Source organism: Antechinus flavipes, chromosome 1, assembly GCF_016432865.1.
Source record: "Antechinus flavipes isolate AdamAnt ecotype Samford, QLD, Australia chromosome 1, AdamAnt_v2, whole genome shotgun sequence".
In the NCBI taxonomy this organism is placed as follows: Eukaryota; Metazoa; Chordata; class Mammalia; order Dasyuromorphia; family Dasyuridae; genus Antechinus; species Antechinus flavipes.
Window position 1 is genome coordinate 341,959,145 of NC_067398.1, and position 12,241 is coordinate 341,971,385.

A 12,241-nucleotide genomic window follows, 5' to 3' on the forward strand; every position below is an offset into this window, starting at 1 on the left:
AAATAAGCTATTGTGTTGAATCCTCAGTCGTCTTTCCAGGATTTACATCCCTAAATCATTTCATTGGTCATCATAATTTGATGTGATTATGAAGACATTTGCCATTATGAGGGGCCCTCTGAATGTTCCCATTTTATCATTCCTGAAATGTGATAGACCATAACGCCTCATCTTGTACTTGTGAGTCTGGCTTTTGGAAGTTAAATATAAGACTTAATTATTCTCCCTGTTAAATTTCACTGTAGTAAATTTGACCTAACATTAGAGCCTATTTGTATCTTTGGGGATCCCCACTCTGTTATCCAAAGTCCAAGTTCTCCCTTCCAGTGTTATGTTATCTGCAAATTTGAAGAGGATTCCAACTGTACCTCTGACCATGTTGTAATTACAACCGTTAAATGTCACAGGGCCTGGCAACCTAGTTATCGAACCAACTCTGAATTCATCTTTAAGATTATTATCCAGCCAGCCTACAACTCCATAATTTCTTTTTCTTTTTCTTTTTCCTTTCTTTTTTTTTTTTTTTTTTTTTTTTTTTTTTTTTTTTTTTTTTTTTTTTGCTGAGGCAATTGGGGTTAAGTGACTTGCCCAGAGTCATACTGCTAGGAAGTGTTGTGTCTCAGGCCAGATTTGAACTCAGGTCCTCTTGACTTTAGGGCTGGTGCTTTATCCACTGAGCCATCTGGCTGCCCCCAGCTCTACAATTTCTATAGAAATAGTGTGAGAAACTTTGCTAAATGCTTTGCACAAATCTAAGTAACTAACACCGGTCACCTTCAGCCATTCATTCACTGGATCTTTGCACAAATATGGGTGTTCGCTCCAGTGATGCCATTCTCAATCTCTCAGCACCCATTTAGTCTTTGTGACTTGTCTAAAGCCTCCTAAAATTCCTCCACAAAGAGTCTCCTCATCTTGCCTTAGAACTTATCTGTAGGAGTCTTTCCACTGTATGGGTGCCTACCATGAGCACTGGGTAGACCTTGAAATATCAGGACCTTGCTTCTTAACTTTTCTAAGAAGTCAGATATTTCTTTGATACCTTCTCTACTCTGCTTTTTGGATACAATTCTTTGTTAGCAGTGTGTGCTACTTTTTCACACAGTATACTTCTTCCCTGTGAGTAACATATAGCTCTATTATTTCGCTATTTCTGGACTTTATGTAATCAGCAGGATACCATTCAAAAACAGGAACAACCAAGTATTCCATTTACAATGCTTCCCTTCATTTGAATTGTGCACTGAACATTCTCCCTGACAGTGATGAACACCTTCAGAAAATAGGTTCTCTGTTTTGTGCTTTGCTTCACAATCATTAGGTCATCTTCAAAGGAATCTTTTTGACATAGGTATGAACTTTGTTGGAGGAGAGCCTTTAAAGTGATATCAAATTAAATATTCTTTTATAATCAAGCAAACACCTTTCAGTCAACTAGGTGATTGTAAGTATATGGTCTCCTGTAGAATATCATTTGCAAAAATCTGTGTTTCCTTCTCATACTTTTATCAAGTATGTTCTTAATGCATGTGTAGATTGGTTTCAGTAAAATTTTCTAGAGACAGGAAAATAGGCAAAGATCGACATTTATTCTGAAGTATTGGCAGGTGTCCTTTTTATATACTCTCATACACACACACAAAATAACAAAATTACATATGAATGCATTGAATTACATAAACTATTTCATACCACCTGCTTTTTAAAAAAATGATTAATAAATTCCACACATTTCTTTCAAAACTGCCCTACTTGTGCTTCCTTTGAATTTCCTTCTCTTTTCCATTATACATTTTTTAAAATGCTTTATTGATCCCGCCCCTCTTTTTTTTGTCTATTACTAAGTCACTAAATCACTCTATCTTAATGCTTCCAAAAACAGAAGGAAAACAACCCTTGTAACAGATAAGCATAGTTAATCAAAACAAATCCCCATCTTGTCCATGTCTAAAAACTTTTATCTTTTTATGCAACTTGAGTACATCACCTCTCTTATCCAGGAGGCAGGTAATATATGTCGTTATAGGTCCTTTGGAGACATGATTGGTCATGGCTTTGATCAGAGTTCTTAGTTTTTCACAGTTGTTTTTCTTCATGCTGTCTTTTTAATTTTGCTTCCTTGATTCTTCATCAGGTTCCTACTTTTCAGGAATCTCATTATTTCTTCAATCATTTCTTGCAACCAAATAATGTATAATGTTTGTATGATACAATGTTTTTCAACATGCCAATTAATAGGCACCCCTTCTATTATACTTTTCCTCTTATCCTCCACTTCATGATCAAGAAATTTGTTTTACTTACAGTTAGTTATTCTGTTAAGGACCATGCCTAAGTGTGAAGGAGCAGGTCGATTCTCCGAGAGCCCCACAACTGTGAATCATAACACCCCTGAAGTAATTGCAAATCAGCCTTTACTGACACAGATGTTGCTTGTGGATTGGGAATGAAATAAATCGAAGGGAAAAGGAGAGAGGTCAGAGAATGCAGCTGCCTCTCAATCTCCTTGTACCATTATCCTCTTCTCACATGAAGGGATCTATTCTGCTGGTCAGAATTGGATCCCCAACAGCCACTAGCAGGTAGTTTCTGTAACATTATTCCATCCCCAGTTATCAAATTTCATACACTTAAAACTTGCAAAGTGCAAATTTAAACATGTGATCATTTCACAAGATTTAACATTCACACTAATTGAGACATATGCATGCTTCAGTTAGAAACAAAATAACAACAGTGGTGATTGTGATGATAACAATAGCAGCTAACAGTTGGGTAGTGTTTGCTTCAAGTGTCAAAGACTTTGTAACTATTGTTTCATTGGATCCTCATAGTGACCCTGGAGATAGACACTCTTAGCTACATTTTACAAATGACAAAAATGAAGCTGGACAGGTGTGTCTTCTGTAAGGTCAAGGGTCTGAGGTCATATTTGAACTTGGGTCTTCCTGACTCCAAACTTGGCACTCTATTCACTGCACCACCTAAGTAATGGAGAATAAATCCAAATATGTGACAGTCTTTTAGTAATAGTGACAAGAATGCTGGAGCTCAAGATAAACTGAAGATGGTAAGGAATGCTCAGAACAACAAACCAGGTTTTTGAGGGAGAAAAAAGGATCATAGAAAAGGACCTGCATTTGGGATGTATTTAGTTATGGTTATGGTAAGAGATGAAAAGGTAGAAGAAATGATTAATTCTTATTTTGCTTGTTTTTTACTCTAAAGAAAATAAATAATCTTTATATTGGAAAGGACAAAGAAAATGGATAATCACAAGAAGTTGATATCTAATATAAGTAGGAAAATAGTAAGAGTGTATCTTCAAGTGCCTTTAAGATATTCAAGTCAAGGTCCAGATGGGAAGACTCCTCAAGCAGGGGGAAGTCTTTCTTCACTTTTCCCTTTGGTTCTTACCAATCTGAATAATTTTCAGTTATGATATCTTGCAATTTAATCATGATTTTCAGAAAGTTAATGACTCTTAAGTTACTTATCCTTGCCTTATTTTACAGGTTAGTTGTTTTTGATAATATCTAATATTTTCTTCAATTTTTTATTTAGTATTTTTATTTTGTTCTAATATTTCTTATCCCATTGAGTCATTAATTTCTGTTTGGCCTATTCTGTTTTTTAAGAATTCCATTATTTGGACCAGATTTGCCACTTTCCAATCTTAAGTCATTCGTTCTCTTTCCAGTTCTTTGCTACAACATTTTTATTTTATTTGTTGTATGTTGCCTCATTTCTTTTGAGTATTCTTATAATACTTCTAGAAAATTCATTATTCCTGTAAGTCTGTGCTTACAATTATTATGGAATTTATTCTCTCCCTACTTGGGTTTTTTGGGGCATATTCGGGTTTACCAAAATTCTTTATTGAGGTTTGGTTTTCCCATCTTCTCCAGCTTTAGTTCTTGACTTGGGGCATGGCTTTAGCACAAAAACCTATCTATCTCCTATTTTGCCTTAAAGGTAATTGTTGCTTGGGCAGATCTGAGTGATCTGTATATCTGCACCCACCTACACTTCCTGGAATTAGGCTTTCTTGGATCTTCAGAGTCCTCTCAAACGTTCCAAAATCAAGTGCTAAAGACCTTGGAGTCATGAGGTGGCATAATCTGAGAGCCATCAAGCCATCCCTGGCCCCTACAACTCCCACTTCCTTCCTAAGTCCTTCCTACAGGACTCCACCCATTCCTGGGTTTTCTGACAGAATCATCTGTTTTGCTGCCTTCATAAAGGGTCCAGGTGTGTTTGGTCATCTCTAGACAAGCTGTGAGTTTGCTGGTATGCTAGCAGGTTTGCTTTCATTGGCATTGACTTTGTTGGCAGCTTTTTTTTCCTACTGCCTGTAGGCTTCTGGCTGACCTTGTGTGCAGTTCTGGATGTATGAGAAGTCACTAGTTACTTACTGGATTTTTAAAATCAGTTTTTGATCTTAATGGTGTGGATGTTTTAGGCCTTTACTAAAGATGGGTCTGATCTGCCTACCTGTATTCAGGCAGCCATCTTATCTGGAAGTCTCTAAAATCTTTGTTCTGCAGATTTACAATACCTCTCAAGGTGTTTCTGGCTTTTCCTTCCCTGGCACAAATTCTTAGATGGAATGGTCACTTCTCTACATGTTCCTAGTTATCTTGGCCAATAAGATATTTAGTCTAGAAAAGCACTTCCCCTTAATTAGTTCCAATTCGACCTCAGACACTTAGTAGCTAGTATGACCCTGAACAAATCACTTAATCCTAAATGCTTCAAAAAACATTTTTAAAAATTCATTACATTTTAATGCCATCACTCTTGTCTTACAGGCTAAAAACAAATGTACATGAACACTGTACATGTACAGTGATAAGGAAATGAGTAGACAGATGATGATATATGTGGATACAAAGGATTATTTTGCTACAAACATTACCAATTATAAAAATTGAGAACTACATGGAAAGATCTAAATGCAGTAATGCTGAGTAAGGAAAGTAGAACCAAAAGAAAAGTATGTAATTACTACAGTAAAAGGCAATAAAATTTGGGTCAAATAATATATCCTTCCTATTAATAATAAGTGACAATTAGGAAGTGAAATATATCAGCTGCAGGGAAGAATATACTGTCACATCATATTTTAATCCCAGTTAAAAAAGCTAGGTGTTGGAATGAGTAAAACCTGAGATCAGCTCCTGTCTCAAACAGTTAGCAATTGTGAGATCCAGAGCAGGCTTTTTTAGCGGGCCTTATTTAGTTCCCTCATCTGTAAAATGGATATAATAATAATACCTCATAAAGTAGTTGTAAGAGTCAAATGAGGTGGAAGCACTTCACAAACCTTAAAAGTATAATATGTAGTTTAGATCCTGAACATGTCAAGACTGGTAATTTCAGTTAACATTTATTAAGTGCCTGCTATGTGTAAGGCACTATGCTAGATGATGAATGCAGTCACTGAACCTCCAAGTTCTGAGGAGAATAAGATAGCCACACATCCAATCTGTTTGTATCTCCAGTATTTAGCACAGTGCTTGATGCATAGTAAGCACTTGACATACTTTTTCATTCATGACCACCACTGACCACCTTTTTACCTAATCTGTTATTTTTGAATAGGGCACTCTTCTAGAACCATATTCTAATTTTGGACCTATTCCATCAAGTCTCAGAGATATGTGTGTTATCAAATTTGTTTCCTTATATTAGGTTCTCCATTTTACCCTGCTGGTTATCTATGCTTTGCACATATGTGTATAGATAGCTGAAAGCATGGGTATCATTTCACTTTGACCATATCCCTTACTTTATTTTGGCCAAAAGACAAACATCACATACTCCCTGCAAGTCACTACCAAAAATTGTCCCTGTTCTCCATACTTCTTGGAAACAAGATCCCTAGGCCTTTGTCCATGATAATAACTTGTGTGGCAAATTTCCCAGAAAACTATTTATCCCAAGGTATTCTCATCTCAGACAGCATGGACAGTATTTTGTACTTTTATGGGAAAGTAAGATTCTTCATATTGGGGACCTACTCCAAGAATTATCTTTAAATTCTTCTTTTATGCTAACCATACAGCTCTATTTCAGAATATCTTGGATTACTTCTTTCCTTTCTGGTTTGTGTATACCTCATTATAAAGAGTTTATCTCTAGGAAATGAGCACGTTCTCTGTCCTCTATCAGTCTTCAGAACTGTCATAAAATAGAAGTAAATCTCTTTTTTCCTAAGGCTGTAGGCAAGAGTTTGGATAGGGACCCAGATGTTCCAGTTTTATCTAGATATCAAGGTCAGTAAATAGCTAGTGCTCCAATCCAACTGGAAGGAACTGGTTACCCTGAATTAATTACCTATTAATCTCACTTGAGGTCAGGGCAAATGAGTAATCCTTAGAAAAGATCGAGACTATGCAACAAATATCTACAAGACTGTGGAAATGAGAGGACCCAGTAAACTCATTTTATCTCCTACTACGGTAAACTAATGCCCACTAAATATCCCTTATCCCTGTGATTGAATATATACTAAGGTGAAAATCCTCTCCTTCTGCTACTTTTCCCCATATTCTTATTCTGGTCCATCATAGTGCTATCTCTTTTCAGTTTACTTCTTTTTTCTATCTTATTCCATTGTGCCCTCCAGAACTTCCTTTTGTCATATTATTTCCATTTTTAAGTAGAGCTCCTTTCTTCTCTGCTGGTAATCCCTTTGTGTGTTCCTTCATCCTCACCTTTATTCTGGTTTCTGGGGAAGTTATATAGTTCCTTCTCCTTGTTAAGAAAAATGATCCCATGTGATTGATCCCATCCTTTCCTATTCTGTCTCATCCTACCCTCTCTTCCAGAAGCTTGCCCTGCCCCTAACCATTCTCATTCATTCTCTCTCTCTCTCTCTCTCTCTCTCTCTCTCTCTCTCTCTCTCTCTCTTTCTCTTTCTCTTTTCCTCCCTTCTTCTTCCCTCTTCCAAGGTTACCAACTGTTTTTAAATATGAAATATAACAATATTGTTTTATATATATATATATATATATATATAACAGTTTGATCTTTCTTGTCTTTGTAGCTTTTGACATTCTCATTCTTCCTTCTTCCTAGGTATTCTTTTCTCTCTTTACTTCTCTGTTTTTGGTCTATATTTGTATGCTTTTCTCCTCAAAGAATTAACTTGCCCAATAAAAGATCCCTGGACAATCCTGACTTGCTCTCATTTTATGCCCTGATAAATACCAAATACTGAGGGTCTTCCCCATCCAGTTTGAATTTTTTTAACTAAGTAAAAAAGGTCATTCCTTACCTCATTTCTTTCTGAATTTTTACCTTTAATCACTAAAGGGATGCTTTTCTTTGGTCATATTTAAGCCATATTAAAGCCCTTAGCTTCAAAAGGCCAAGCTCTCCCATTGCATCCAGAGCCATCTAGTTATCCTAATCTATATCTTGCTACTGGACCCAAATGGTTCCCGAGGAGAAAGTAAGGCAGGTGTCCTTGTGCAGCCCTTCCTCATTTTGATCTAATTTACTTCCATGTCATGGTATGACTTCATAGCCTTCTTTGAGAACAAAAAACAAGAATAACAACCACCAGCCCAGAATTCTAGAACATAATTAAAGAAATGGTTGATGAACAGAAACTATTTGATGTGTTCAGTTTTGAGTGATGAATTTTAGGAAGAATCTCAATAAGCTGGAAGCATTCAGCAAATGTCAGTTAAACTGTTGAAGAACTTTTGAGTTCAAGAATGTGGAGAGATTAGCTTGAAGAAAAGACTCAAAGTGGGAGAATGATATCCTTCTTTTAAGTATCTGAAGGATCCTCACATGGAAGAGGGGTCAGATTTGTTAGAAGAAATGTCTGTAACACAAAGGCATATTGAGACTTGATGTCAGGAAGAGCTCTCTAATGACTAGGGGCTTTCCTCAGGTGGGAGTGGGATGCCTTGGAACCTAATTCCTCTTACTGGATCAAGGTTTGGATTGCCATGTTTATTTATCTTCTCCTTTTCTATTTATTTTTCTTCCAGCTGTGGTGTGCAGCTGGGGTCAATCTGAGTGGTTGGAAGCCAAGTGAAGAAGACTCTGGGAATGGAACCAAGCCATCTTTGGGCCGTGACCCTCTGACCTGTGACCGTGAGGTAGAAGGAGAGAACAAGAGTAATCACACATCTCCAGAAAAGAAAAAGGTCAGGACAACAGAGCTTGCCTTCCTTCCTACTTCTGTACATTAACCAGTTAGTTTACATGCCTCCCATTAGTCAGGTAGTCAGCTGACCTCTGATTTCTTAGCTGAGTGCCAGAGAGCTAAAAGTCTACTTTGGGAGGACTTTAAATTCTTTATCTGGGGGGCCTCCAGATTTCTAGCCATCAAAGCTGATTCTTTCATCCTGCTTTTTGGAGGGAAGGCAAATGTATAAAGGGATGGAGTAGGTGGCAATAGAAAGACTGAGCCAGAGTCTCTGTAGGCAGATTTGTGGTTCGGATGGATCCTATGATGGCTGCATGTAACTTCTCTTTCTAGATAACAAGATGAGACCAAGGGCTTTGTTCTTTTTTCCTTAGAAAGCATTGATGTGTGAAGCTCGTAGACAGCTCTGGGTATCTTTGTGGAGTTATTCTTGTCTGGTTTTTATCTAATGACTCTATCTTGCTGCTGGTGCTTCCTATTTTGCCTGGAGTGGCATCTGGAGCTATGAATAACTCCTGTATGTGCTCTGCAGGGGAAGGAGCTACATGAAATGGATGCCACCTCAAGTCGAGTCTGGATTCTCACCAGTACCCTGACCACAAGTAAAGTGGTAATCATTGATGCCAACCAGCCAGGCACAGTGGTAGACCAGTTTACTGTTTGCAATGCCCATGTTCTCTGCATTTCTAGCATTCCTGGTAGGTACAGAAGTTCCTGGGATAAAAGTCTGGGTGAGAATCAGTCCCTCATATTTGCAGATTTACTCTCATCTCCCACCCACTAACCCCTAACTCAAAGCTCAGCCAAACAGCACTTTTCTTCTCTTCTTCAAATGGCTTGTCACCTTTATCCTCTGTTCTTGAGAACAAGAAACCAGTCTTAGTAAGACCTTGGGTTACAGTCCAAAAGCAAAGTCAGTCCCTTATATAGACTTAGGCCTCCCATCACTTCTCCCTCCTATTGAGAAACTTATGTCTCATAACTTTCTTGGGAGCTTAATGGAAACAATTTAGGTGGTTACATCTTACATGTCTGGAGGGAGAAAGGTGGCAAAGGCCAGGGTTCAACTTAACCTTCTGAAAGAACACAGGCTTTTCAGTCTTGGACCATGGAATATGATTCAAAGCATTTGTCTGATTATTAACTTAGGAAACTGAATCCCTACTAGGGGGGATCTACCTGAGCAAGGGCAATAGGGAGTTGTTTGGGATGGGGCCTGAAGGTGGGAAGTAGGGATATAACTTTAGAGTATATATGATAGGATATGAGATTTGCCCCAGGAATCTGACAAAAGGCTAAGTTGCTATTGGCAATTTCCCCCTCTTGTAGCGGCCAGTGACACTGACTATCCTCCTGGAGAGATCTTCCTGGAGGGTGATCTGAATCCCGAGGATTCAGGGGCTGATGGGGTCCTAGCTGGGATCACATTGGTGGGTTGTGCCACACGATGTAATGTGCCACGGAGCAACTGTTCCTCTCGTGGAGATACTCCTGTGCTGGACAAAGGGCAAGGTGAGTCACAGGGTCTGGATTTATTGTGTATGCTCAAACTGTTGGCTTTTCATTATAGAACTTTCGGGTTCCTAGCTATGGAGACCAGCCAAAGCAGCTGGGTTCTCTTCAGCTTTTCTTGTAGCTCAAGATCAACTGGAATCCTCCAGGCTTCACAGACTAAGACTTTGATCTTGTCATGGTTCTTCCTTCCTTTTCCCCTGAGGCACTCTGACCCTTATTCCTTATTTGTCTCCTTTTCTCAGAAAGTGTTCCATTTCTAATGACTGTTCCTCTATCTTCCCTAGCATTTCTGATTGTTTTCTTCAGGTGAGGTAGCCACTGTCAACAATGGGAAAATCAATCAGTCTCAGTCCACAGAGGAAGCAACAGAAGCCACTGAGGTGCCAGAACCAGGACCCAGTGAAGTTGAGGTGGCCTCTGTTCGGCCTGGACCCCTCACTGAGCACGTCTTCACTGATCCAGCCCCAACTCCGACCGTCAGTAGCCAGCCAGACAGGTGGGGCTCCTACTGGTTTGCTAAAGCATGGTAGCAGCCCCAGAGGAAAGCTAGATTCCCTTCTCTGCTAAGAGTGTGTGACTCTTAACAAGTCCAGGGAAATTACACACTGAACGGATCCTGGCTAGGGAGATGTGTTGACTGTGGGTTCTGTCCTGGTGGAATTAGTCTTATCTCCTAGGGAATGACATATCTAATACTTGAAGAGAACGAGGACTTAAGAGGGCTCTGTAACATAGCATTAGTGAGGGATCAGCATATCATGATGAGGCTCTACCTGATACACTAACCTAGCCCAGCTTCAAGGACCTGGTCCCTTTTCCTAACAGTTCAAAAATAAAACATCTACTCTACCAACTCCATTGTCTTTTCAGTGAGAATGGCCCAAAGGTGGACCCTAGCACCACGCAGCAAGAACAGGAAGCCACAGGGGACTCTACTGCCGCAGGCACCAGTGCCGCTCCCACCATGTGGCTGGGAGCACAGAACGGTTGGTATGTCCTCTTGGTGGGGTATGGGGTGGAACAAAGTCAGCGACATACCTGGAGAAAAAACTGCCACTGAGGTAGATTGAAGCTGGAGACAACTTGAGGAGCTTGAGCCTGACCTCGTTTACTCAGGCCCTCTCCTGGCCACCTTTTCCCCCTCCCAGGCTCTATGTGCACTCGGCTGTGGCCAACTGGAAGAAGTGTCTGCATTCCATCAAGTTGAAAGACTCTGTTCTGAGCTTGGTGTAAGTATATTCCAAAGAGGCAGAGGCAGCAGGTTGGCGAGGGGGTGGGGGTGGGGGGACATCTTCATTGAAGCCCAGGTATCCAAAGTCCCTATTCACTCTGTCCTGAGCCAGGCCAGACCCTCCTTAAGGAGCAGTGGAAAGCAGGGAGAAGCAGGACTTCACTCCACATCCCTGTGTCAGGTCAGAATTGGGACTGCCTGAGTTTGGCCAAGTCCTGGTCTTGATTAAGATTTCTTTTGCAGACATGTAAAAGGCCGGGTGCTGGTAGCATTAGCAGATGGGACGCTGGCCATCTTTCACCGTGGGGAAGGTGAGGCCAGGGATGGGAATGAGGTTATTGGTCCTGGACTAAAAGGGCCAAAGGGGCCCTGACCCTCTGGCCCTGCCTCTATTGGAGGTGATGGTTCAAGACCCTGGGGAAGTCACCAAATATTTGCCCTGGAATCTCTTTCCCACCTTCAGTCATAACCTGTTGTAAGCATGGTGGTTTGGGGAGGGTGATGGAAACTTTGTGCTATGTGTTATGAGCTGGTCCAGCCCATCCTCTCAAACTGTATGTAATGAGAGTGGTTGCTGGGCATTTTGTCCTTAAGGGTCTCTGAGTTCTGGGATTTCTCTCCAGATGGCCAGTGGGACCTTAGCAACTACCATCTCATGGACCTGGGTCACCCTCACCACTCGATCCGCTGCATGGCCGTCGTCTATGACCGGGTCTGGTGTGGCTATAAGAACAAGGTCCATGTCATCCAGCCAAAAACCATGCAGATAGAGGTGAGCAGCCAGTCCTGGCATCTGTGGGGTTTGGCCTAGGCTGTCAGAAAGCCCAGTAGGAACTCTCTCTAGCTGATCTTGAGAAGAGTTAGAAAAGTGAATTTATAAGAGCTCCTTAGTTCCCTCAATTCATACTACTAAAGATTAGTCTGACCACAGCTCAAAGTGGATTTCTCAAAAAGACCTCCATATCAAGTAGAAACCGAGGGAGGAGGAAGAAGTGTCAGTCAGGCTTATTTCCTAGTGGATCCCTGCCCTCAGCCTTGCCTGCAATAAAGTGTATAAGCTTAGCCACGACAGCTTCAGCACATTTCCCAGAAGACCCACTTCTTTTTTTCTCTACTCATTGGCTGTCTTGGTCCTGCAGAAGTCATTCGATGCCCATCCACGACGGGAGAGTCAGGTGCGACAGCTGGCATGGATCGGTGATGGGGTGTGGGTGTCCATCCGCCTGGATTCTACCTTGCGGCTCTACCATGCCCATACCCATCAGCACCTGCAGGATGTTGACATTGAACCTTATGTCAGCAAGATGCTGGGTGAGAAGCTGGGG

At 40.6% G+C, this 12,241-nt stretch overlaps 1 protein-coding gene across 25 annotated transcripts in view; it reads left to right on the forward strand.

Moving 5' to 3' along the window:
* Positions 1–12,241, forward strand: part of MAPK8IP3 (mitogen-activated protein kinase 8 interacting protein 3) — a 95,423-nt gene that overhangs the window by 78,215 nt on the left and 4,967 nt on the right. For all 25 annotated transcript variants that reach the window (XM_051969429.1, XM_051969427.1, XM_051969431.1 and 22 more), the window contains 9 exons: positions 8,010–8,168; positions 8,703–8,868; positions 9,500–9,682; positions 9,992–10,181; positions 10,556–10,675; positions 10,834–10,914; positions 11,160–11,227; positions 11,540–11,688; positions 12,056–12,227. In XM_051969429.1, coding sequence (XP_051825389.1) covers positions 8,010–8,168; positions 8,703–8,868; positions 9,500–9,682; positions 9,992–10,181; positions 10,556–10,675; positions 10,834–10,914; positions 11,160–11,227; positions 11,540–11,688; positions 12,056–12,227 — 1,288 coding nt within the window. The remainder of the gene's footprint in view (positions 1–8,009; positions 8,169–8,702; positions 8,869–9,499; positions 9,683–9,991; positions 10,182–10,555; positions 10,676–10,833; positions 10,915–11,159; positions 11,228–11,539; positions 11,689–12,055; positions 12,228–12,241) is intronic.